The sequence below is a fragment of the Natrix helvetica genome, assembly GCF_964273705.1.
Source record: "Natrix helvetica genome assembly, chromosome: 6".
In the NCBI taxonomy this organism is placed as follows: Eukaryota; Metazoa; Chordata; class Lepidosauria; order Squamata; family Natricidae; genus Natrix; species Natrix helvetica.
Genome location: NC_138553.1, coordinates 7,954,019 through 7,980,329, shown reverse-complemented (window position 1 = coordinate 7,980,329; position 26,311 = coordinate 7,954,019). Strand labels below are relative to the sequence as shown.

General features: G+C 43.6%; 2 protein-coding genes across 13 annotated transcripts in view; one reads left to right on the top strand and one right to left on the bottom strand.

Annotated features, from left to right (window-relative positions):
* C2CD5 (C2 calcium dependent domain containing 5) overlaps positions 1-14,791 on the top strand; it is an 87,823-nt gene extending 73,032 nt beyond the window's left edge. For 3 of the 12 annotated variants that reach the window (XM_081957788.1, XM_081957789.1, XM_081957784.1), the window contains exons 19-26: positions 750-839; positions 2,505-2,589; positions 2,713-2,799; positions 7,566-7,616; positions 9,615-9,716; positions 10,642-10,832; positions 12,569-12,715; positions 14,018-14,789. In XM_081957788.1, the coding sequence (XP_081813914.1) occupies positions 750-839; positions 2,505-2,589; positions 2,713-2,799; positions 7,566-7,616; positions 9,615-9,716; positions 10,642-10,832; positions 12,569-12,715; positions 14,018-14,131 (867 nt within the window). In that variant the 3' untranslated portion in view covers positions 14,132-14,789. Of the gene's footprint in view, positions 1-749; positions 840-2,504; positions 2,590-2,712; positions 2,800-7,565; positions 7,617-9,614; positions 9,717-10,641; positions 10,833-12,568; positions 12,716-14,017 lie in introns of those variants that run through there. The other 9 variants (XM_081957785.1, XM_081957786.1, XM_081957792.1 and 6 more) reach the window with 6 other exon arrangements.
* The window catches only part of CMAS (cytidine monophosphate N-acetylneuraminic acid synthetase), a 189,669-nt gene that overhangs the window by 53,174 nt on the left and 110,184 nt on the right, over positions 1-26,311 (bottom strand). The window lies entirely within an intron of this gene.

Genomic DNA, 26,311 nt, shown 5'->3' with positions numbered 1-26,311 from the left:
GCAGTTTCCAGGAATCAACAATGACTCAAAGCCACACACAAAGACAAACAGTGACATGGCAGGGAGGGGGGGGCTGAGCAGAAGGAATACTTGTGTGTTGCTCGGCAACGTGCCTGCATTCATAGAATGTATTTCTAAAGAGAGCAGTTTGATGCCACTGAGGGCCATGTGGGTTGTTTTGAGGTTCCCAAATGGCAAGGCCAATTGTGGATTTTCATCCTTATTTTTTAGGGGGTGAATTGAAGCAGTGACATTGGTGCCTTATATTTGAGAGACAACTGCCTGGTTTTTAAGGTGTAAAATGAGCAAAATTGCATGTTTTAGACACGAGACACCAATTTTAGCTACTTCCATTTATCTTTTTGCAAAAGGCTTTATTGAGCAGAAACCTGGAGGTTCAAAGAAATGGGTTTGTATTTGTTTTTTATTTTATTTTATGCATTTAAACAGTTTCTGTAGCCATCCATCTAATTCTCATCACTTTGGGCAGCTAACCGCACATTTAGAAACTTCAAAGAAAACAGCAAAAGAACATACAGCATAGAGTTTGGAGGCTTCTAACTTTGCTAACTTGCCATTGTCACTAATTTATGACCGACCAAGTCACCCTGGTGCCCTTTGACCGAATAGAATTTTTCAAACGAGAGTCATTTTGCTTCTATGCTGAAAATGCTTCTTAAATTTGTAAATGCTTGCCAGTGCCCCCCAAAAGAAGACGGAAGTTATTAGTCATTTCTTATATTTCACAGAGTCTTTATTTTAAACTCCGTTCGATGATCCCTTGTTGCCTGTGCCACGTCAACTTTACTGTTGCTCTTCCAGAAGATGAATTAGTTCAGGTAAGCCCGTTCTTATTTCCATTTACATCCTGTAGTGTTTACATTATTCCGAATCATGACAGGACTGTATGAAAGTAACATTGATCAAATTGGATCTGTTTTCGGGAAGCCTACGGTCTTTCCCCGAAAATACGACCTACCCCAAAAGTAAGTCCTACCTTGATTTTTACACATGGCCCAATATAAGCACTACCCCCCAAATAAGCCCTAATTAAGACCCTGCCCACTCCAGGATACCCAGGTAAAAATTCAGCTAGAGTGGAGATGCGTAGGTGGAGCTTCCCTACTACTTACCTTCGGACTGTGTTCTGACCGAGGCTTCCCAAGAGCATGAAACAAACTCCTTGTCCTGACAAAAAACCCTTTTATTAATGTACTGTGAATTCTATTCATTCACATCCAGCAAAGTCTTTCGAGGGAGGATTTACAGTCACAGACCTTATCTGGCTTGGAGAGCTGACAGGCCGATATCTGCAAAACATGTGAAGGAGCCTCGGAGAGTCACGAACCAATTAAGCGAACTGATTGTCTCCTGCAAACTCGACTCCCCTTTCGCTCCTCTTTTATTTCCTCTGGGAGGGGCCATTCATCATCTACCTTACTCCCAAATCGACCCCTGTTCTTTAGCTGTTCCCTTCATCTGGCAACTCTGCACATGCGCACACTGGGAACAGGCTCCAGCTGTTCTTCTGCCCCACTGATGTCTGATTGTGAAGGCAGCTGATAACTGGCATATGGCTCTGGCCCCCTCTCTGCCTCCAACACAGAGCCCTCATCAGAGTTTTCCCCAGACTCCAGGACTGGCCCATCTTCCTCCCCAACCTCCTCACTGTCCGACTCTGCTGCCAGTTGTGCTGGCTGCTGGCAGGTCACAACAGATTGTTGCAGCCAAGCCTCGCACACCCAGACACCTGCCTTGCTGGCCCATGTGTTCTGCAGGTGGCAAGGCTTTTCTGAAGGCCTCTGCAGCTGATAACAGAGCTCTGGATAACAGAGCTCTGGATCAATCCAGTTGCAGAGGCCTTCAGTTGCAGAGGCTTCAGGAAAGCCTTGCCAGCTGCAGAAGTAGTTCCTGAAGGCCTCTAACACGGAAAAGGAGGCCAGAGGTGATGCACGCAAGTGAGGTGAGTCAGTGGATGACACACCCCCCCCCGAAAATAAGACCTGGTGCCTTTCTTGGTGGCAAAAAAAAATTATAAGGGTCTTATTTTCAGGGAAACATGGTACTTAGCCTCCTAGTGATCTCTGATCTAAATCTGAAGAGATTTCTCAAAGACAAGATTATGAATGCCCCAAAAGTGCTTTTTCCAAAAGGCAACTGGACTTTCTTGGTTTTTATTTCCCTTGGAAAACTTTTTAGTTACCTTTTGGAAAAGGCACCTTTGGGTCAACCATGACCAGGATGATTGAGAATCTTCATAGACAAGATTATGAACCTTAATTTTTCATTGTAAAATCGTGATGCTGTGTGGGATATATTTCAAGTATGCAACAATTTTTTACGTGGGTGTATGCATGTATATCCTGAGTGTGTGTGTGTGTGTGTGTGTGTGTGTGTGTGTGTGTATTGATGTAGAGACGTGTATTTCTAAGCTAAAGGGAAATTAGAATGAATGAATAAATAAATGAATGAAAAAACTGACAGTTAAATGTTTTTAATTACAGGTCACTGTTACGGCTGTTGCAATAACCTTTGATAAACTCCAGGCTTTGCAAACCACTAAAACTGTAGAAAAAAACCCACAAAGAGGTAAAAAAAAAAACCATTTGAGAATGTACACATTCATTCTTTGCCATTGTGGGTGCTATGATTTCAGGACATCTGCGTTTTAATGGAAAAATCAATATTTATCTACCACTTTATTATTTCAAGCTTCCACAGACAACGAAGAACAGCTGCAATTTCCATTGGAGCTTTCTTCTGATCCTCACACGCCTCAGCAGTTCTCACCGGCTAAAGGTTGGATTTTATTTTAACTATCTTTTAAAAAAAAAGAGCATAGGCTTATCCTTTTATGTTTCATTCACTTGCTCCTTTGCTGCTTGCCCACAAACTCAGCTTGGATTTAGTACCGTTGCTCAGTATGAATTGAATGTTGGCGCTTTCCATCTATTGGAAAGCTAAGCAAGTTATACCTAAAGTGTGTTGAGGAAAATTGATTTAGTTACAATAAGCTGTTAACATATTAGGAAGGAGCAAATGAAAAGAAACAGTTGATTTTTCTGCTTGTTTCTAATTGCAATTCTGTAACTGCTTTGAGGCTGCCAAACAACCAGTTAATTCTGACTCTGAGCTATCTGCATATTGGGAATACATGAAGCAATTCCTAAGTGATCTGAAAATTATCTCGGCTAAATTGAATCAACAATGTCTGGAAACATGACAATGAAATTTTCTTAGAAGCGAGACAATTGTAGCTAAAGTTTTTTTTATTCCTCTAAAGAGAATTAAGTGTTCTTCCTTCAGTCCATTCTTTATTCTAATTCAGAAGGTAGAACCTTCAACGTAGAGAGCTCCAAAAGAATTATTTTAAATCTCCAAAAATGGATTTAGTATGAATTAATGCAGATGTAGATTGGAATAACTATTCCATACTTTGAATGTTTGCTGATAGGATGGAAAGAGATCAACGGAAGATAGATTTTCATTGCAGTAGAAAGGTCATTAAAAATGTGAGCTCAGTTCTGAAAGACCTGGAAAAGGATAGAAAGTAAAATGGGAGGTACCATTATTCATAGCTTGGTATCTTCTTTGGAATATTGTACTTTCCAAATATTTAGATAATGAAGTTGTCACTGACTTTATTTTTGTTTTATATTTCTACTTATCTATTAAAGGAGAATAATTAAACCCTGTCCATGAAGATGTATATCATGATAAATTTCTTAGCTGTTAAAAGGATAGACGTAGGTCAAGGAATGGCAGAACCTGGAGGTGGAGTGAAAAGGGGGATCAGCCTGGAATCTCTACATGGCCACAAGAGAACTAAGCCCAACCTCTTTTGTGCGCTGTTGACACTTATCTAACTCTGAGGTGCCCAGCATTAGTTGAGAAGATTCCTGTGATTAGGCTTTTAGCAATAAATCAGTTTAATTGAATCTTCATCGATTGACCTGGTCTTTTGCACCCAACAATAGAATATTGCACATTTTTATGCAACAGACTAACACCGCTTAATAACATAGGAAATTATGATTAAGATGGCTGACAATGCATGATTTTAAACAAAATAAAGTAGGCCATTACTGTATGTAGTGTGGCTAATCCCTGTACCGTAAGGATGCTTTTATCATCTTGTACTGTCCACGGTTTCCCGATTCTCTCTGCTTTGATACTTGGGCGCAGTTTTTGTTGTTAGCTTGGTGAGTTTTCTTTCACCAGCATCCTCACTAAATTGCCATTTAGCCTTTTTCTTCATTAATCTTTTAATTAATTAGGTAGCTCTCTTTTTGTTTCGTTCCGTTATTGTCTTTCTAAAGACTTGTTAGAGTTAAATATGTTTCTGAGTTGTGTAAAACTGTACTTGTTAAAAAAAAAACTATTGGCCAGTAGATGGGTATGTGGTATCATGTCGGCAAATAGCTCATTGAGCATCAACTGTAGGAAGTGCAGCAAACTTTGGTTGAGACAGTTAGTTCATCAAGTGAATCTCTCAGCTTCTAGACCCCAAGATATCTCAAGGTAATTTTGACAGCAGGGCAATGTGCCATTGCTTTACAACTATCTTTACTTTTTTTAGGAAAAATGTGATTATTGATTTCAGTTCAGCATTAGGCACAAATATTATTCATATGTACAGTATATTCTTGTAAACACCAACAGGGTTAAGCACTGAGAAAAGTGACATATGACCATTTTTCACACTTAATGACTATTGCATCATCTCCATGGTCATGTGATCAAAATTCAGCCGCTTGGCAACCAACTCATTGATGACGATTGCAGGGTCTCAGGGTCATGTGATCACCTTTTACAATCTAACGAGCCAAGTCAAGGGGGAAGCCAGGTTCGCTTAATGACTGTGTTACCAACTTAACAACTGCAATGATTTTCTCAACAATGGTGGCAAGAAAGGTCATAACTTGGGGGGAAAACTCATGTTAAACTGTCTTGCTTATCAACGGACGTTTGGGGCTCAGTTGTGGTCGTAAGTCAAGGACTACTGAGGGAATGACTGCTTAGCTAAAACAGAAGCCTTCTTTGGTTGGCTTATTTTGTCTTTTTCAAGATCAGCACCTTGGACAGCAGAATGTAATTAGCAATCTCCTGCTGAAGGCAAATTATTTACTTGAAGGTTGAACATCACCTCTGTCTCACGTCATACAGAGTTAATTGTACACGTGGGCTTTTCATAAACCAGAGGCAATGCTGATTCTGAGCCAGTGGTCCACAACCTTTCTAGTTTTGCAGACCGGCAGGGAATGGGGAAAGGGCATGGTTCTGCATCAGCAGCAGGTGAGCGCATGCCCAGCTTCATTCCCTTCAAGTGGAGCTGTGCATGCGCTTGCCCGCCACTTCTGCAGCCCAGTTCTGAACAGGCCGCGGCCCAGAGTGGGCTACAGCCCGGGGATTGGGGACCCCTGATCTAAACAATGCATTAAAATGCCCTTTAAAAAAAAAAAGCAGAACAATGTTTACTGTGATTCGTTTCGTTTCCCTTGCTTTAAGATTTACTAGAGAATCGTTCATCATTACTTTAACATTAATACAGTTGTAGAAAAGCCCTCAGATAATGGTTGGAACACAAGCTGTTTGGGGAGGTGGGGGCGGAGAAATGAGGTAAAGGGACTCAGGCGTCTCGCTGTCAGTCGGCAGGGTAATTCTCCAAAACCAGAACACAATGGGATCCAGTGTGATATGATAGAAGAAGCCAGAAAAACAAATTTTAAGTTTGAAAAGGGAGGACTTGGAAGAGAGGAATAACCCCCTCCCCCTCGCCCAGTGCATCCCTATGGGAAGGGCAGTTGCAAAATAACTCAGATCTTAGATCCTTATTCCATTTGAAGGTCCCTCTCTCCCAGTCTCTGAACCAAAGCGGGATGTTTGCTGCCCTCCCTGTGTTTTTCAGTGCATACATGCATACAAACACACCCAAAGGGTAGAATGGAAACACTTACACCTACAAAAAACACAAACACACACAGCATATTTCTTCATTGCTTAGGAGAACATGCATAATGGACACTGCCAATGGACACTGCTGGGAAAGGGGAAGGGAAGAATTCCTGAAACCTTATTCTGCAGACTTTCTCTACCTTGTTTATAGTAAAATATGTTTTGATACTGATTTTTTTTAAAATCACATTTATGCCTTTTTGGCAATTCTCCCTTTTTTTAACATCTTGAGAAGCTCCCTTAAGAATTATTTATTCAAACGTCAGTTTTAAATACACTGTTTGTTCTTCTTTTCTGCTGATTATACGCTCTTGTTTATATTGTGATGGGTTAATGTGTGAAAGATTTTGAATTAGAGACAGACATTCAGATGTGACAAGCCTATTTTACAGGTATCATCTACAGCAGAATAAATTATAAATGTCCCTGGTTACCAAAAGTTTTGGAAAAATGATGCAAAACAAAGAAACAACAACCACTAGAGCTTTCTCAAAGTTATCAAGAAAGCAAAGCTTATTGTTTTTTTAAGGAAAAAATATATTTGTTTGAAGTGTGCGCTGACATAATGTCCAAGGATCTTAGAACAGAAAGAAAGAATGTGGTTTTAAGAAATTCATCAAATTGGATCCGTGACGTCTTTCTTTCCCAAAATGAATTCTTCAGCGTCAAAACTGTACCATGAGCAGTCGAAATGACCTTTTAAACATATGTATGCATTCTATTTTTAGCTCGTGCTTATTTCATGAAGGTTTGAGTACAGGCAGTCCTTGATTTACAACAGTTCATTTGGTGACTATTGAAGTTACTGAGAAGGCATTGAGAAAAGGGACTTATGACCTTTTTTCACACTTACAACCGTTGCAGCATCCCCATGGTCAGGGAATGAAAATTTAGACACTTGGCAACTGGTTCATATTTATGTCCCGGGGTCATGTGATCCACTTTTGCGACCTGCTGATAAAAGCAAAGTAAATGGGGAAGCCAGATTCACTTTAACAACCGTGTTACTAACTTAACAAGCGCAGTGATTTACTTAACAACTGTGGCAAAAAAAGTCATAAACCGTGACAAAACTCACTTAACAACTGTTTTGCTTAGCAACTAAAGTGTTGGGCTCAATTGTGGTCATAAGTCGAGAATTACCTGTAATCCTGTCACAAATATGAGCAGGCCTGAGCTTTGGAGGGTTAATTTAGCGTTTTCATTGTTTGCTTAACAATTTTTTTTTATTGTGATGTACCTTTTTTTAGAGAGTATGCTTCAGTTTTCCCCTTCAAAAATACGTATTTTTGCAAATAAAAATGGCAGGAAACTGCAATGTAATCGGGAACATGGATGGCGTCTAACCCTACAGGAAAAAAAGTCCCTATTTTCTCCCATAAAATAAATCTTCAGTCCTGTTCATTGCCAAATTGGACTTTAGTATATTAGAGTGTTCACTCATCATGTTGTGGTTAATAGCTCCTGAACATTGATATTCAGTGATTCCAGAGTTGATTAGAGGGGTATTTTAAGCAGATCGCCGCTGAAAACTGACATGAAAAGAAATCTGAGCTAATGGAGTTGTCACTGCCTATATCATATTGGTGGACTTCATTTTGTCTTATTAGAGGACCTGGAGAATGCAAGCTCCCACACAGGTATACCAGCTGGTCAAAGAGGTGAGTTTACTTGATTTAGCTGAAAGCCAGAACAGGAAATGCATTCCTGGGTTTGTTGGGAATACATTTGAGATATATAACAATAAATCTTCCAAGCACTAGTTACCTTGGAAAGCATGCTCTGATAATGGCTTATTGGTACCCAAAATACGTATTGGAAACAACAATGGGTTTCAAGTGATACTATTGTTGCCCAGAACAATTTTCTGAAAGGGTTGCTGGTTATTGACTTTCATCTTTCCCTTAATAAGATTTTGAATTACCCTGGATTTTTTTTTTCTTTAACCAAGGGCAGAGATGGGTATAGTAAAACAGCTGTGAATATATCAAGATGACTTCCCTTCATGGAGTCTCATTAGCAGTTTTGATGCCTGTCTACAAACAGTTATCTAGACAGTTTTTATTTCAAAATAAAAACATCCTGAAAAAAAATGAGATGCTCCAGTACTATAAAAAGGATATTACATAGCGTTTATGAACCAGGCCTTTCATAGTAAAATATAAAAATGTTAATGGATTTGACAAAACGCTCTGATCTGATGAATTGGCTGAGTAAACGCCTAAATTCGAATGATGGATTTGCAAGAAGTATTTACTTATCTTGCTCATTCTCCCACTTCGGGCATTAGAACTATTGCCTTAGTTGACCAGGCATTGCTGGGAGAAAGTGGCATTCATATTCCAAGATAAATAATATTAAATATGAATATTATTAGGAATGTTTACCTGAATCCTAAGAAGCAGTGCCTGACTTTCTCCATTGGTCCAACTGGTGCCAGTTACTTTATATTTTGCTTTAGATTTTCACGGTGTAATAAGGGGTTAACTGAATGTCTTTTCTATTTGCCAAATTACATTGAACGCTACTACATCTGATTTAACTTTCCTGGATATTTCATATCACTTTTTTTAAAATTAGTCCAGCTCAACTCATTCCATATTTACTAAACATATTTACTGAATCTGAGTTGATTCAGGGTATTTAACCTTTATTCAGAAATTCAACAATTCCCCCACCCTTATATAATTTTTCATAAGGGTGCTTTAAATCACCTATTCAATACGTTTAATGTATGTATATGAAAAGAAACTCTCCTCTGGCCTTCTGGGCATCAACCTGTGGCAGGCAGTTGAAATAAAAATGGTTTCAGAACTCCCTGCGCTGATCTTAGCGATACCAACTTATAGAAATCTTTGGCCAAATTGGAAACACTTCAGAATTGGCTGTAGGCTTCTGGGAAAATACGAAGCTCTGAATTATTGCAAATAATTGCGAAATACGTTCATAATGGGCAAGTGTTCTTAATGAATTTGGTTATAGGAGATAACACAGAAACGCACACACACACATATACAATTCCCTATCGGCATGATCAAATTTTATCTAAAAGTAAAGATTTCCCTGGCCAGTCAGGTTCGATTCTAGGGCACGCTGCTCATCTCCATTTCTTGGCTGAGGGAGCCAGCGTTGTTCAAAGACATTTTTCATGGCCATGTGGCCAGCATGACTGTAGGCCAAAGGCACACGGAACGCTGTTACCTTCCCACTGAAGTGGAACCTATTAATCTACTCGTGTTTGCATGCTTTCGAACTGCTAAGTGGGCAGGAGCTGGGATGAGGACAGGAGCTCACCCCATTGTGCAGCACTCGGGTCTCGAACCTGAGCTGTCAGCTCTCCCACTGATAAGGTCAACTGTTGGATGCACTGAGTTCTAGTCCTGCCTTACAGGCTGGGTAACTTTGGGCCAGTCATTCTCTCTCTGCCCAACTCGCCTCACAAGGTGGCTGTTATGGGGGAGAACATGAGGAGGAAGATGTGTTGAGTCATTGATGATAACTTCGCCGCCTTGCATTATTGATAAAAATAATGAACGCGGGATACAAATCAAGATGACGGGTTCATCAGAAGGGACGCTTCAATGGGCAAAGGGGCGTCATCCATATTTTCCTTTTCTTTCTTTTGTCCCCCCCTTTTGTTTCTCTGTCTGTGTTTCCAGCCACTTCAGTTGATTACAGTTCCTTTGCAGACAGATGCAACAGCTGGATAGAATTCATTAAACTGAAAGCTCAGACCATAAGGCGTGGATCAATTAAGACAAGTAGGCAGCCGTTTCTACCCCATTCTGATCATTGGGAGCCTAGATTCTGAACCTCTCAGTGGCAAAGGGCAGAGCTTCGTATTCAATAGTGGCGTTGCAAAAATCAGTGTCCCGAGTGTGAAAGCTGCAGGCGCACAGGGGGTCTGTCCAAAAACGGTTAACTTTGGAGCGCGCGGCTCCCCCAAGTCATTGGCGGCATATGTACCGGTGGCCAATACAGGCTTGTGAATTGTAACCACCCCACCGCCCCTCAAATATACATACTCTGCATGGCAGAATATGTATGTATACCTCAGTGAAATTACTCATGACATGCAAGGATTCCCTATGTGACCTGCATGGCTGTAATTACCGAATTAATCCACGGTGAGTTGTTGTTTTTAATTCTTATTTAAGTCCTTCCCTAGATTTTGCTTTATTTGCCCAAGGTGACAATTTAGATGGAAGCTGGAAGAGCTTAGACCAAATTTGCAAAAAGAGGCCAAAAAAAAAAAAAAAAAGTGGAACGGAGAAACATGTCAACTTTCACACTCTTTTCTGTAGACTTTTGTCATTCCTTCTTGCAGAAAATGTTCATCAAATTTTGACTCCCTTTTCGAATCCCTCCACTCTTCCCTCCCACCCCACCCTTTTCTGTAGATCCACTTTATAACCAATCATCTGTCTGTGCAGCTGCTGGCCTCCGTGTTTCCTTTTGCAGGAATGATCCTTTTCTCCCAAAATAAATCCCAGCCAAGCTTCTGGCCTCTCACTTGCATGTGCTGCATGATAATTCGCTTTCTTTGGCTGAGCATCACAGGCAGCTGAATGTGGTCACCCAGCTCTCTCACACCCATGTGGGAGGGTCACTGTTGGTGCTGCCTCCAGCCGGTTTGCCCGGAGTTCCAGTTGAGCTTCTCTCCCTCTCTCTCTTTGCTCCGTGTAGCCATCTCCCTGGAAAAGCCAAGCCCACTGACCGAAGGACAGTGCCGTAACCGTCTGGGACCCATGGGAATGAACTCCACTGTGCCAGTTGTGAAGATGACACCGCTTTCTTTCATCCCCGGGGCAAAAATAACGAAATATCTTGGAATCATCAACATGTTCTTCATACGAGAAACCACTTCTCTACGAGAGGTGAGCTGACAAGTGCATTTCTCCCATGAGTAATTGCAGGATTGAGTTTAGGTTTGGAGTATACCATGAACGTAGATCTTAAATGTGGCATGGCTCCAGAGCAGGGGCGTCAAACTCCAAGGCAGGGGGCTGGATCCGGCCCACGGGGTGCTTAGATCTGACCCATGGGGCCTCTCTGGAAACAGCGAAGGACCAGCCCACAGTGCCTCTGCCAGCAAAAACAGAGCATGGGAGGGCTGCGTGCAGGAGGCCATCGCAGCTGAAAACAGAGCTCGCAAGGGCTGCAGGCGGCACTGCCAAGCTCTGTTTTCGCTGGCAGAAGGTTGCAGGCAGTGGTGGGTTCCGGATCCCGTTGCAACCGGTACGGTTGCAGTGGGGCCCGGCATCCTCCACATGAACGGGCGCACAGCGCGCACATACATCTTACTCTCTAGCGACACCTCCGCAAGTCTCTGCGACGCTCCAGCTGCTTGGCGGAACGTCATGCAGGCACTGTACGCGCTGTGCGCGGAAGCGCCAGAGTTTAAAGACAGGTAAGGACGACGGGCAGGCGGGTGGGCCCTACGGAGCACCGTATTGGAACGGTACCCGGTGCTCCAGGCAGGCACCGGTACACCCGTACCGGGGTGTACCGCCTGCAATCCACCAGTGGTTGCAGGAGGCCGTCACAGCCAAAACAGAGCTTGGGAGTCTGTTTTCACTGGCAGAGCGCTCGGACCACCATAGGCGCCCCGACACGAGCGACATCGAGCTGGCCATGCCCACCCTGCGCCCCTAAGGTCAAACACAACCCTATTCCAACCTTCGGGCTGGACAAGAAGTAACCAGAAGGAGATCATTAAAAAGTGACTCAACCTGGAACTAAGGAGAAATTTCCTCAAAATGAGAACAATTCATCAGTGGGATGACTTGCCTTCAGATGTTGTGGCTGCTCCATCGCTGGAGAGATTGGACAACCGTTTGTCTGAAATTATATAAGGTCTCCTGCTTGAGCAGAGAAGGGGGCATATCAACCTATTGCTCAACAGTAGTAACTGTGAAAGAGATCTTGGAGTCCTAGTGGACAACCATTTAAATATGAGCCAGCCGTGTGCAGCAGCTGCCCAAAAAGCCAACACAGTTCTAGCTTGCATCAACAGAGGGATAGAATCAAGATCACGTGACGGGTTAATACCAATTTATAATGCCTTGGTAAGGCCACACTTGGAATACTGCATCCAGTTCTGGTCGCCACAATGTAAAAAAGATGTGGAGACTCTAGAAAGAGTGCAGAGAAGAGCAACAAAGATGATTAGGGGACTGGAGGCTAAAACATGAAGAACGGTTGCTGGAACTGGGTATGTCTAGTTTAATGAGAAGAAGGATTAGGAGACATGATAGCAGTGTTCCAATATCTCAGGGGTTGCCACAAAGAAGAGGGAGTCAAACTATTCTCCAAAGCACCTGAGGGTAGGACAAGAAGCAATGGGTGGAAACTAATCAAGGGGAGAAGCAACTTAGAACTGAGGAGAAACTTCCTGACAGTTAGAACAATGAATCAGTGGAACAGAAGTTGCCTCCAGAAGTTGTGAATGCCCCAACACTGGAAGTCTTTAAGAAGATGTTGGATAGCCATCTGTCTGAAACGGTATAGGGTTTCCTGCCTAGGCAGGGGGTTGGACTAGAACACCTCCAAGGTCCCTTCCAACTCTACTATTGTATTGTATTGTATTAACTTATCTGTATATGTTTTATAGGAAGGTGGTGTGAGTGGCTTCCTGCATGCATTTGTGGCTGAAGTGTTTGCAATGGTCCGAGCTCATGTGGCAGCACTTGGGGGAAATGCTGTAGTCTCCTACATCATGAAGCAGTGTGTGTTTATGGAAAACCCAAACAAAAACCAGGTAAATATGCTAGCCTTAACCCAATCCTTCATCTGGAGGTTCTTTGTGATAACCCCAAAGCCCACAACTTTTGGCTGAGAAGATGATAGCCAAATTAAAACCATTCATGACTTGTTTCTGGCATTTCCAGAACCAAAAAGGAGAGGCCTCTGCCCCAGGAATTTGAAAAACAACATCCAGTGCTTCAGAAATAATTTGCAAGCGGTCCTTCATGGTGTGTAGCGGCATAGACATACCAGTAGCCCTGTTTGCTACATTTAAAACAGAAGTATCTTTTTCTAAGGCTGCATGGCTGCAGTCCATTCAATTCGAGATGCAGCTGCTTTAATAGGTAAAGAGCAGTGCTAGGCTCATGCTCCTTCATGCTCCAAAGGCATTTTTGGAAATAAATCCAAAGCATTAGATAGCCTAATCTGTAGGCATGTAGCTTTTAATTTAAATTATGGATTAACCCATTCTTCAGTAGGCTGGCATATCATTTTAGGCATGCCAGATCTGTTATTTACCCCAAAACTGATAGGTTCCGCTTAAATATGGAGCCAGGCCTTGCATTTTACCTGGATTAGATATGAACAATGTTTTGTTAACATTTTTAATAATTCATGCTTCTCTAAAAGGCATGCAGTTTTGAGGAGATAAAAACAAAGAGACTCCAAAAATAATTATTTTCTTTCCACCTACAGACCCACTCCTAATTTGAGATAAATGTGATATAGATTCCATCATCTGTGATCCAAGTCTGTAAAGCAGACCTGGACATCTGTGGACCGCATGGCGGTCACTGTCTACTCCAGTGTTTCTCAACCACGGAAACTTTAAGATGGGTGGACTTCAACTTTCAGATTTCCCCAGCCAGGTATGCTGTCGGGGGAAAGCTGGGAGTTGAAGTCCACCCATCTTAAAGTTGCCAAGTTGAGGAGCATTGATCTACCCCTTTGAGACTTTGCAAGCATAACCAATCCCTCCTCTCTGCAATCAGGCTGGCCATAAATTCCGGACATCACTTAGCAAAAAGCCTCTTAGATGGTGGTGGCAATTTATAAATTGTGTAAAAATCATATTAAAAATTTAAAGACAAGAAAGTACACAAACACTACTCCAAAACCTCTTTATCCTGATAGCTGCTCTAACTATCTGCCGAATCCCATCTAGGGCTATTGCTATCATGTATATTTCCCCCCAGTTCTATATCTAGAACTTGTGAAGCTGCCAAAACCACACCCCAACTTATAAATCCTCAGAAACTTCCCGTTTCAAAGTCCATCAGGCATATAATTGAATACCCCTTCTTTGTTGCTGCAGGCCCAGTGTCTAATAAATGTCAGTGGAGATGCAGTGATTTTTATTCGTGAATCTGAACTCGATGGGGTTCCTGCCCAGTTTTCTGCTACCGGTTGCACAAAAGAAACAACATGAAGAACGGAGGTGTTTTTATTCGTGTGACCCTATTTCCAGAGGCTCCGGTGGCCAGGTTTTGTTTCTTACACTCCATATATGAAGGATAACCCTCGTAAAACATCGTTCCCATTTCATAAGATCCAAGAAACCTCCCCAGAGCTCTCTGGACAGGTGAAAGAACATCTGTCTGAAGAAAGAGCTGGACCATCTATTGTTTTTCAGGTTCCTCAGGATACTGCCCTGCATGTCTTAGAAGCACTCTTAGCGATGAAGACGTTGTTAATTCTTTGATAAGGCAGGGGCAGGATATTTATATTGAAACTGGAATAACGGGGAAAACTAAATCTACGTTTTTCCATGAAAGAAGAAAATGGCATTAACGTTGCCAGGTGTTCACCTTGCACAGAGAACTTACCTGTTGGAATAAGCAAGAGTAATAAGCATCCTAAACTGGATTTTGTGGCATGTTTGTTTCTTTGTTTTCATATTAGCGACTAATATGGACTATTTTTCTATTGTAATTTTTTTTAAAAAAAAAAAAGAAAAATTGAAATTGCAGTATTGATTATGATGAGCTAGCCAATGCACATAGGATTGCTGTAGCCCAGGGGTGTCCAAACTTGAGAACTTTAAGACTTGTGGACTTCAACTCCCAGAATTCCCCAGCCAGCCATGCTGACTGGGGAATTCTGGGAATTGAAGTCCACAAGTCTTAAAAGTTCTCAAGTTTGGACACCCCTGCTGTAGCCCGTCTTTGGAACAGCGGGATGTGGGAACAATATTTCTCAAGGCACTGAAGTCCCAGCTGCGTTGGTAGAGAAGATCAGGGTTTCTGATCTTGTCGGGTTGTAAATGTTACCAAAATGGGAGAAATCGCAGATGCTACACACACACACCCTTCCATAAACAGCACTCAGCTTTGGCACTCAAGGCAGGGATTGTGGTAAACAAAAGAAGAATGTTCAGATTACCCTGGATGGAGGATCAGAAAAATCTAAGAACTTGCTGAGAGTGATTTCATCCGTAAATTGGAGAGGTAGAGGAGAATTTTGCACCCAGCCATAGATGTTTTGGGTGGTGACCTAACAGAAAGAAAATAGTTTCCTTGGATCAGTTTCAACTGGTGGACCATTGAACAGACTATCCATCAAATGTCCATTTTCCCTCACCAAACATATTCTCGCGTTAAGAAGAGGCAAGCTGAAATCTTCCAGTGGCTTCCAATATGGAACTTGAAGTACATAATGTAGACTTGAATGTAAAATACATGAGAATTTATTGGATTAAAGAAACTTCTAGATTATTTGTCCAATTCAGAGATTTCTTTGTAAGGAGAGTGGTGAACGTCACATTCCTATGTACATAAATAAAGCCTCTTTATATAAATGTCTGCTTCGATGCTGTGGACAGATATTGGGGGGGGGGGCACTCACACCAGATGATGACATTCTGTTGGGGTTAGCTTTGGTTTTCTTTGTGATCTAGAATTCTGCCCCAAATTTTTCAAGAACTCTTTGATGTCATAATTTGTAAAGTGAAGAAATACAGGATATATATTTTTACCTTACCACAGGGCTGTCAAACTCGTGGCCCGGATGCGATACGCGCTGAACACACCCATGCCTAGTTTAGCGAAGGGGGGGGAGGTCATGGCACGTCACTTGACACCAACGTGACACATCGAGTTTGAGACATCGAGAACATTGTCTCTTTTTTTGCACCAACGTTGTTTTTTCTTACATTCTAATACATCTAAACACTGAGAAAATAGCCAACTCTTAACTCCTACCCACCTCAGCATAGCCAGGTGATGGAGATACATGTGTTTTTGTGTGTCTCTGTTGTGTTGAAAAATCCTGACGCTTTCTTGAGTAGGGTAGGAAGCCTCATATTCGCCCAGGAAGCTTTTTATGAACTCCAAAATTGGGCCACTTGACATGTGTAGCATTATTAATATCCATTGTGATAGTATGTGTATTTAGGGCCCAATCTGGGTCAATCACCAGGATAAAAAGCTTTAGTCTTTCGAGCTTCGGACTCGTGCTGGAGCCCATACTCAGGGAACTTCCCTCCAGCAGACTGTGCTTTGGGCTATTCTCTGTATGATGGTTATTTGGTGCTTGGTTGTATGGGGTTTGTTGTTGACTGGGGTGTTGATGGCTGGCTATTGAGTTGTTTCCTTGTGCTCTCAAGCCCCGGCCTCCTAAGTTCTCGGTAAGCTGGTGGTAAATCAGCACTCCTGTTGAGGGGCCCATTTCCCAGGCTTCAATCATTTCCCTGGCTGTTTTTATATCTGCTGATACAACAATCTGCAAAATTATATGTGTGTCCTTGTTTGTCGCAATGTAAGGCTACCAATGAGTTCGGTTCACCTCGTCTGACCACTCACTTGCGTTCTTGCAATCTAATTGTCAGCTTCCTTCCTGTCTGTCCTACATAGTCACAAGGGCCATGCATGCAGGGGATCTGGCAGACTACATTAAAAATATCTTCCTCCTCCAAGGCAATCTTTGCAATGCATGATTTGTCCTTGTATGGTAGCCTGTGCGATGTGCGGTGCAGATCTTGGAAGTTGTGTTCTACTGCTTCTGAAATGTTTTTGATGTATGGCAAGGTGTACCATGTGGCTGATCTTGTACCTTGTTCCTTCCTTTCTCTCCCCTGCATTTTATGCAGGCATCTTGTGACAAACGCTGGTGGGTTGTGAGCCCATTTTTTTATGTGTGGGTTTTTAAGTGTGTTTCCCAAAAAATAAGACAGGGTCTTACTTTCTTTTGACCCCCCCCCAAATAATACTTGGCCTTATTTTCGGGGAGGTCTTATTATTTTTGAGGTGCAGCAGGCGGTGAGCGTGGTCACCTCGTGGCTGCTGCTGGTGCATTGCTCCTCCTGCTGCTCTTTTTGCGGCGGCCGTTAGTGTGACAGATGGGGCGGGGTGGCTAGCGTTGCAGGGGCGGCCGTTAGATAAGGGCGTGTGGGGTGCATGGGGCATGTTCCCCCCCTTTGCCCCCCCCTCCGACCTCACCTCACCTCGTGTTGTTTGCGTAGCAAGCAACCAGAAGAAATGGCGGGAACAGGCTGTGCATATGTTTAAATATTTTTGGGGAGGTCTTGTTTTGGGGAAAACAGGATAATATGTGTGTTTAGTCTGTATTTAGTCTTTTAACACTGTGGGAGACAGTGAGTTAGGTCCAGATGAGGGAGGATGAAAGAAGTTGTAGATAAACACGGCACTTCGATCAAGGAATTCAGCTTACAAAATTGCCTCTCCTAGAGCTGAACCAACTGCTTTGGTTTTGGTTATTATATATTAGCCCACCTGATGCTTTGGGGGAGGAGAAATTGTTTTTATCCTCCAACAACCGCTAATGTCTTTTTCTCCCAGGAGGGACAGTGATTGCTAATAGGCTTGAAACTCAAAAGCAGTTTGCCGTGGCTTCTGGTCTGTTTCTTAGGAAGTTTCTGCTTTGTAAAATTTGCACACCTCGGTCGGGAGCCTGGGAAGGTAAGAAAGGATCTTTCTTTGGCCAGAGAGACTAATTTTCTCCATCTCTAATCTTGGTGTTGAGTTTAGGTCTAAAACCTAACATAAAACCTGTAATAGTGAAGCCCCATTGCAGTTTTTTCCCCAATCTTAGCCATTTTAAGACGTTTGGAGCAATATGATCAAAGCCATAGATTTTTTTTCCTTCCTTAAAGATATTTTGTCGGCTACTCGGATTTCCAGGATAATTTTAGCCATCTCATTCAACATCTCAGACATTGTCTCAAAATTCAAATAAGATCTCTCAAATTTGCCTTAATTCTAAAAATTCTACTGCCTTCTTCAAGATCTCATGTGGATTTGAAATTAAGGGGTAGCAAGATCATGTGAAATGTTGCCACTAGTAAAATATTCAACTTGGGTTAATGCCATGGCAGCTGTCAAAGGAAATTAAAGGATTCTTTGGTGCCACGGCTCCTGTGCTGTTATACAGTGAGAGCTATTTTAAAAAATTAATTATATCAGTGTTGTCACACAACTCTTGGGCTACAGAAGTGCTACTGATGCAAAGTTGTTGCATCTCCACAAGGGAGCAACAGAGAACGAAAGGAACTCAGTCCATCTTGACTAGCAGTACTGTTCTTAATTACAAAGATTTCAGTTTGTTTGGAAAACATGCAATTACAGGGCATTGCTAGGCACATTGTCTAAAGCAGGGGTGTCAAACTCACATCATGGTGGGTCACATGACATATCGGGAATTTTCTCCCCTTTGCTAAGCCGGGCGTGGGCATGGCCAGCATGTGACGCATCCGGCATAAGGACCGGGAGTTTGACAGCCCTGCTCTAAAGTAGAGAACCAGAATTGGAGAAAGGTTAGTGCTTGCTAGGCAAGATGTCAACCTGTACTCAACCTCTCTCCTGCCCCAAAGCAATCAATTTACGGTAGTTAACAGTAAGTTGTCATGGTTTGTTAGTTACAAGTATTCCCTGAAGCTTATCAACTTTTCAGCCAGCCACATAGGACCTGTTTGTTACACATAGAACTTTAATTATTGGAGGTTTTATGGCGTGGACATTTTTGTAAGCAAAAATAATGATCAGTTGCTAATCATTGCAACACAAACACACCTTTAATACCACAGTAATCTAGAAAGAATGGGACGCAGTGGCTCAGTGGCTAAGATGCTGAACTTGTCGGTTAGAAAGGTCGGCAGTTCGAATCCCTAGTGCCGCGTAATGGAGTGAGCTCCCGTTACTTGTCCCAGCTTCTGCCTAGCAGTTTGAAAGCACGTAAAAATGCAAGTAGAAAAATAGGAACCACTTTTGGTGGGAAGGTAACATCGTTCTGTGCGCCTTCGGCGTTTAGTCATGCTGGCCACATGACCACGGAGACGACTTCGGACAACGTTGGCTCTTTGGCTTTGAAACGGAGATGAGCACCGCCCCCTAGAATCGGGAACAACTAGCACTTATGTGCACGGGGAACCTTTACCAAATCTGGACAGAAGAATAAACACTGAGAATTTGTTCAAATTTTCCTGAACCATCTCTGTCTCACTCTAGTTCAAATAATATACTACTAATAATATAATAATAATTACCTATTATTATTGTTGTTGTTAATAATAATAATAATAATAATAATAATAATAATAATAATAATAATAATAATAGACGTCCTAGGCCCCTGGGTGGGGCCCGACTAGTAATTAATGCCAAATCCGGCGAAACAACTGGCCGCTGTGATACAATTCTGTTGATGCAATAATAATAATAATAATAATAATAATAATAATAATAATAATAATAATAATAATAATAATAATAATAATTTCACCCCTGCTCCAAGGTCTTTCCAACTCAATTCTGATTCGTATATTCCCTATTGCCATTACAAATGTATCTCCAACCTCTTCCTCATTGGTTAAGTAATAATGATGTAACAACCTATCCAAAGTATCTAAAATGAATGGGTGTTGGTCCTTACCTGATACGCTCATTTTCTGGTAGAGTAGAGACAGCAGCCAGACTGGGTATGCTCTGTCCATTAACCAATCGGACTGAGTCTACACTTATGATGTCATTGGGCCCTTATGGCTCCTCCCCAGTTTCAGATGAAGGAAAACTGTAGACTCAAGTGGGAATTGTGAGCAAAATGTGAAAGTCCATAGTCACTGTATATATATCTCTCTCTCTCCTCCGCACAAGGAATCCCCTCGCGTGACCCATACCAAGGCGGGACTGGCTGCTGTCTCTACTCTACCAGAAAATCAGGTAAGGACCAAAGCCCATTTTTCTGTTATCATAGAGACAGCAGCCAGACTGGGACGTACCAAAGACTGGGCTGTCCACTAGGGTGGGAAATTGTAAAAAAGGTCCGTTAGGGCACAAGCACTTGTAGCAGCACCCTGTGCCCAAAGGCCGCATCAACCGATGCATACTTGTCCAACTTGTAATGATGTATGATGACTGTGGGAGACGCCCAGGTGGCCGCCCGGCAGACTTCTTCCAAGGTGGCTTGAGTGGACCAAGCCACAGATGTCGCAGCACTGCGTGTAGAATGAGCTGTAGTGTTTGCAGGGACCTGTATGATTGAGGTTCGTAAGAACTTATCCAGCGCCCCAAACTAGATGATGAAGCCTTGGTACCCAAGGAGGCCTGGCAAAAGGAGATGAGTGGCGGAACGAGGCGGTGCGGTCGATGTAGATCTTGAGGGCACGACGTACGTCAAGAGTGTACCACTAGCGCTCCCTCTCGTGACAGGGAGACAGACAGAAATCAGGTAAGGTCAACTCCTGACCTCGGTGGAAACAGCTATTGACCTTCGGTATGAATGTCGAGTCCAGTCTTAAGACAACTCGGTCTAGATGGAACACGCACAAGTCATGCCTGACTGAAATAGCCAAATCAGAAATACGTCTGGCTGAGGTTAGAGCCACCAAAAACAGCATTTTGAAGGACAACAGTTTCAAAGAAGTGGAACTCATAGGTTCAAAGGGCGCGGAAGTCAAAGCCTCTAGGACACGAGGTAAGTCCCAAGTTGGACATCTATGTATGGCAGGGGGACGCAGGTTGGACACTCCACGGAGAAATCTCCGGATCAAGGGGTGAGAAGGTAGATGTTCAGATGCCAGGCTGTCCAGAACAGAGGCCAGAGTGGCCACCTGTCAGCGTAGCATGTTAGGGGTAAGTCCCTGATCAAGCCCCTTCTGCAGGAAGTCCAATATCTGCGGAATGGATGCCCTAACTGGGTCAACAGTCTGGTTGGAACACCACAGAGCAAAAATACGCCACGTGGTGTCATAAATGCGGTTAGTAGAGCTTCTGTGTGATGCCTGAATGGTAGCAATGATGTTGAGGAAGATGGTATCGGCTATTAAGGCTTGCCGCTCAATTGCCATGCGGTTAACTGCAGTCACTGGGGGTCGGGATGACAAACTGACCCTTGGTGTAGAGACAGCAGAGACCGTGGGTTGTGCCATGAGGTGGAGATTGACAGAATCACTAGGTCGGCATACCAAGGTCGGCGTAGTCAATTCGGCGCTAGCAGCAACAGTTCTGCCTCCTGCTCCAGCATTTTTTGAATTACCCTCTGAATGAGGGGAAGGGGAGGAAATGCATACAGGAGACCGCTGGGCCACTGGCATCTGAGAGCATCTACTCCTTCTGCCATAGGGTCCATGAACCTCGAGTAATATCTGGGTACCTGGTTGTTGTCTGCTGTCGCAAACAGGTCTAGGACTGGGATGCCGAACCGTAGTGTCAGTCGATGGAAGAGGTTCGGATGAATGCTCCACTCTGCCTGATCTATCGTTGTCCGGCTCAGCCAGTCTGCTTGGACATTGGAGACCCCTGAGATGTGTTCTGCTCTGAGAGATGACAGGTGAGATTCCGCCCACTGGCACAACAGGTTGGACTCCTGCATCAGGGACCAGGAACGAATTCCCCCCGTCTGTTTATGTGTGCCTTGGTCGTGGTATTGTCCCTGAGGACTAATATGTGTCGGGCTTGAACTTTGTGGTGGAAGTGTATGAGGGCGAGGCGAACTGCCCGCAATTCTAGCCAATTTATGCTGTTTTGGCTCTCTTCAAGGGACCCCTGACCCTGAGCCACTGGGTCCTGCATGTGTGCCCCCCATCCTGTCAGACTTGTGTCTGTCGTAAGTGTGAGATGGCACGGCTCCCTGAACAAGGTCCCTTGCAAAATCGCCAGGGACTGCCACCATTTGAGACAGTGTAATACCTGTCTGGGAAGAGGGACCCTGAGAGGAGAGCTGCCCCTGTCGGCCTTTTGATGTGGAAGCATAAACCATTGAAGGCTCCTGCTGTGAAACCTGGCCCAGGGGACAATCCCAAAGCAGGATACCATCTTGCCCAAGACTTGGGAGAGAAGAAGAAGGGATGCCTTGTGTAGACGTAGCACCTTCCTGCCAAGTTCCCTCAGACTGAGAATGCAGTCGTTGGATAGGAACACCCTCTCCGCCATGGTGTCTATCAAGACCCCGAGGTGGAGAAGGCGAGTGCTGGGAACGAGATGACTCTTTTTGAGATTCACCCGAACCCGTGATTCCGCAAGGTGTGAATGGTAAGGGCAAGCTCTCTTTCTGCCTGAACTGGAGACCTGGACAACAAGAGGATGTCGTCCAGGTAACAGAGAATCCGAACTGGGGATGACCTGATGTGGGTGGCCAGTGCTGCCAGTACTTTTGTGAATACCCTGGGGATAGAAAGATAGACCGAACGGAAGAGCTCGATACTGGAAGTGCCTCCCCCATAGGAGAAGTGGAGATATTTTCGGTGGTCAATGAAGATGGGGATGTGAAGGTAAGCTTCGGTCAAGTCTACCAACGTGAGGAAGTTGCCTTTCCTGACCACCTGGAGGATGGTGTGCAGAGAATGCATTTTGAACCGCTGATAGACAATGTGGAGGTTGTCTGTTTTTAGATCTAGAAATCTTTTTTGGCTTACCTCTTCCTGCTGCTCTTTGCCCCTGATTGCCCTGCCTCCTCTAGTCCTCCATTTGTATCCATAGCTGGATCAGCCATTTCCCCAAACATAAATCAACACCCCAATAAGATTCGCAACAATCTCACCCATTTGCTGGCCAGGCGCTCCTGATCCAGTCCACCTGGGGTGATCCCGTGTTGCTTGGCACTCCAAACAGCTGCAGTAGAGTTTGCGCCTTTTTCAAAGTGTCCAAAATGGCCGCCTTTTTTTCTCTGAGGCTTTTCTGAGCCTCAAAATGGCCACCACTATCTTCGTGGGCTTTTCCAACCTGCAAAATGGCTGCCGATACTAAGTGTGGCCAGGAGATCTGCAGAATGACCACCGGACTCTCCTGGAACCGCTGCACACGAAACGGCCAGTCGCGCGTCCCTCCGAGTGCCCAGAATCAAGGAGCACCACGGGGAAACAGCCGTGGAGCCGTAGCTCGCGAGTTGGCCGATCTGATTGCAAGGCAGGCTTCCTGAGCGAACTCGGGGCCGCAGGCAATCAGACGGCTGAGGCGAAGCAGACAGAAATCAGTGTCGAATTTCCCTCCAATTTGTAGAATAAAGGATTGTTTAAGGAACCAATTTAATAGTACATTTATTTTTGAAAAATTCACCAATTAAAGATATAATTAAATAATTTGGAGAGATCAATTCTCACAGCCAGTCCAGGTTTGACTGAGTCTCAAACTGGGAGGGAGCCACAAAGGCCCAATGACATCATAAGTGTAGACTCAGTCCGATTGGTTAATGAACGGAGCATACCCAATCTGGCTGCTGTCTCTACGATAACAGGAAAATATATTATCTCCACCCCTGATTACATTTCCCATTACTCTAATTCTATCATCCCCTGCCCTTATTTACAAATTACATTTTATGGTATTAGTTCCTAGAGATTGTCTCTAGAGTAACTATCATATCAGCATTTCTTGGTTAGGTCTGGTTTCTAGCATAGCAGAGGCCTTCCCATATACAATTCTCAAGATTAGAAATATATATAATGTATTTTCTTCACAGGCTAGCATATCTTCTTACAGTTTCTTTAAAAACAATAAGCTCTGTTTCCCACAGGTTAAAACTACTTTTTAGATAAAAGACAGAGGCTCTTAAATCATATCCGAATTTTTCACAATTTCGTAATTCTCTTTAAGACTAGAATAGAATTCTTATTGGCCAAGTGTAATTGCACACACAAGGAATTTGTCTTTGGTGTATATGCTCTCAGTGTACATGAGAATAAAATACATTCGTCAAGAATAAAAAGATACAACACTTAGTGATAGTCAAGGTTACTAATAAGCTATCAAATCGTATTAGGAAACAATTAAAAACAATATAAATTGAAAGATACAAGCAACATGGTTATAGTCATAAGTGGGAAGAGATAGATACTAGTAAGGAAGAGAAGAATAATAGTAATACAGTCTTAGTAAATTATTTGAGGGGGGAAATTGTCCATGTGTCTAGTAGTTCTGGTGTGTAGTGCCCTATAGCATCATTTTGAGGGTAGAAATTGAAACAATTTATGTCCAGGATGTGAGGAGTCTGTAGATATTTTCACAGCCCTCTTTTTGACTCGTGCAGTATACAGGCCCTCGATGGAAGGCAGGTTGGTAGCCATTGTTTTTCCTGCAGTTCTAATTCTCCTCTGAAGTCCATGTCTGTCTTGTTGGGTTGCAGAGCCAAACCAGACAGTCATGGAGGTGCAGATGACAGAGTCAATCATTCCTTTGTAGAACAGAATCAGCAGCTCTTTGGACAGTTTGAGCTTCCTGAGTTGGCACAGAGAGAGCGTTCTTTGTTGTCCTTTTTTTTGGATGATTTTTTTGGTTTCATACACACGTCTCTTTCTCAACAATTATTTTTTTCCCAAGGTCATATCCCGAGACCTGGGTTTGCACAATCTGCCGTCATGGGCAGATGGCTGCTCACACTGCCAACGGAAATTATTGTCATTCTGCCATCGGTCTGTCTAATTTGCAGCCAAGTTTTTTTCTTGTTGGCACAACCGCACCCATCAATGGCGCTGCAGTCACTCCAGACAGAATGACCCAAGTTTGAGAAATCCATATGCAGTCAATCCTTTCCAGATATGAGCCATTTAATCTGGCAGAGCCTACTTGTATGAATTCAGCTGTTGGGTTTGTAGAACTGGGTTTAGGGCAGTGTTTCTCAGCCTCAGGAGGTTTAATACAGGTTAGATGTCATTGCCCAGAATTGCCCAGGTGGCATGCTTTGCTGTATGTGGGCTTCACACACACCCAGAATTCCCCAGCTGGCATGCTTTAAAATGACCAGGTTCAGTTCCCAGAATTCCCCAGCCAATATACTTTAAAATAACGGGATTCAGCTCCCACAATTCCCCAGGCAGAATGCTTTAATTAGTATATGTGGGCTTCAGCTCCCAGAATTCCCCAACCACCAAGGTTGAGAAATTAGGATTTTAATTAGGGTTTTTTCGCTTCAGTGCCCAATTAGCAGCGCAATTCATTTTCCCACCACTGCTCATTTTTTAATAAGGCAGGGCTGGCCTACTCTACACCATTCCATTTTCCCTAAATCTCCTACTCCAGCAGTTTTCTTCACCACCACCGTCTCAAAAAAGCATCTATTGTGCAGGAGATTGCACCCAGGAAGGCCAACCCAGTCTGGGAAGCGGTGTGTGTGTGTGTGTGTGTGTGTGTGTGTAAACCTGGGAAAAGGGATGGTGGAAGAACAGAGGCTTTTTCCTTTGTGAGGGGGAAAAAGGGGGTTGTGGGCCTTCCCCTTAATCCTCCCTCACCTCCCCCACCTCCAGCAGGTTCTGGAGAACCAGTAGTGGACATTTTGAGTAGTTTGGAGAACTAGCAAATACCACCTCTGGCTGGCCCTAGGAGTGGGAAGGGAATGAGGATTTTGCAATATACTTCCCCCAGGAGTGGGGAGGTGTGGGAAAAAATATATTTGATATATTTTCTATATATTAAAAAAATGGTCAAGACGACTATGATCAACAAAAAGTATCTATTTATTTACACCTGCGCAAGTGGATTCTCGGAAAAGTCCAACAGGTCAGACTTAGTCTCATGGGCATCATCAAAGTGTATAATTACACTAATGTACTTTGCTTCCATTGATTACAATAGTTGGCAATAATTAAGCTAAAGCCCAAAAAACAGATCTTCCGTGTTCTTCCTTGTAAAGTTTCCCTTCACATTCTTGATGAGCGGGGAGGGAATGGAGATTTTGCAGTATCCTTCCCCTGGAGACGGGAGGGGGATTTTGCAGTATCCTTCCCCTGGAGTAGGGAGGGGAGGGGGATTTTGCAGTATCCTTCCCCTGGAGTGGGGAGGGAAGGGAGATTTTACAGTATCCTTCCCCTGGAGTGGGGAGAGAATGGGGATTTTGCAATATCCTTCCCCTGGAGTGGGGAGGGGAGGGGGATTTTGCAGTATCCTTCCCCTGGAGTGGGGAGGGGAGGGGGATTTTGCAGTATCCTTCCCCTGCCATGCCCACCAAGAACCGGTAGTAATTTTTTTTTAAAAATTCACCACGGCCCACCTCTGTTCCTATCTCCTCTGTTCTCCATCCTCCCACCACCACCACCACCTCTCCGTTCCTAAGCCCAGCCCGCCCTCCTCCTTTTCTTGAGAAGAAAAACGGGGCGCTTTGGGGGCGCTCGCGCGCTTTCCCCCTCCCGCGCGGGAACCTTTCCCAGCGCCTCCTTTCCTCCCCCCCC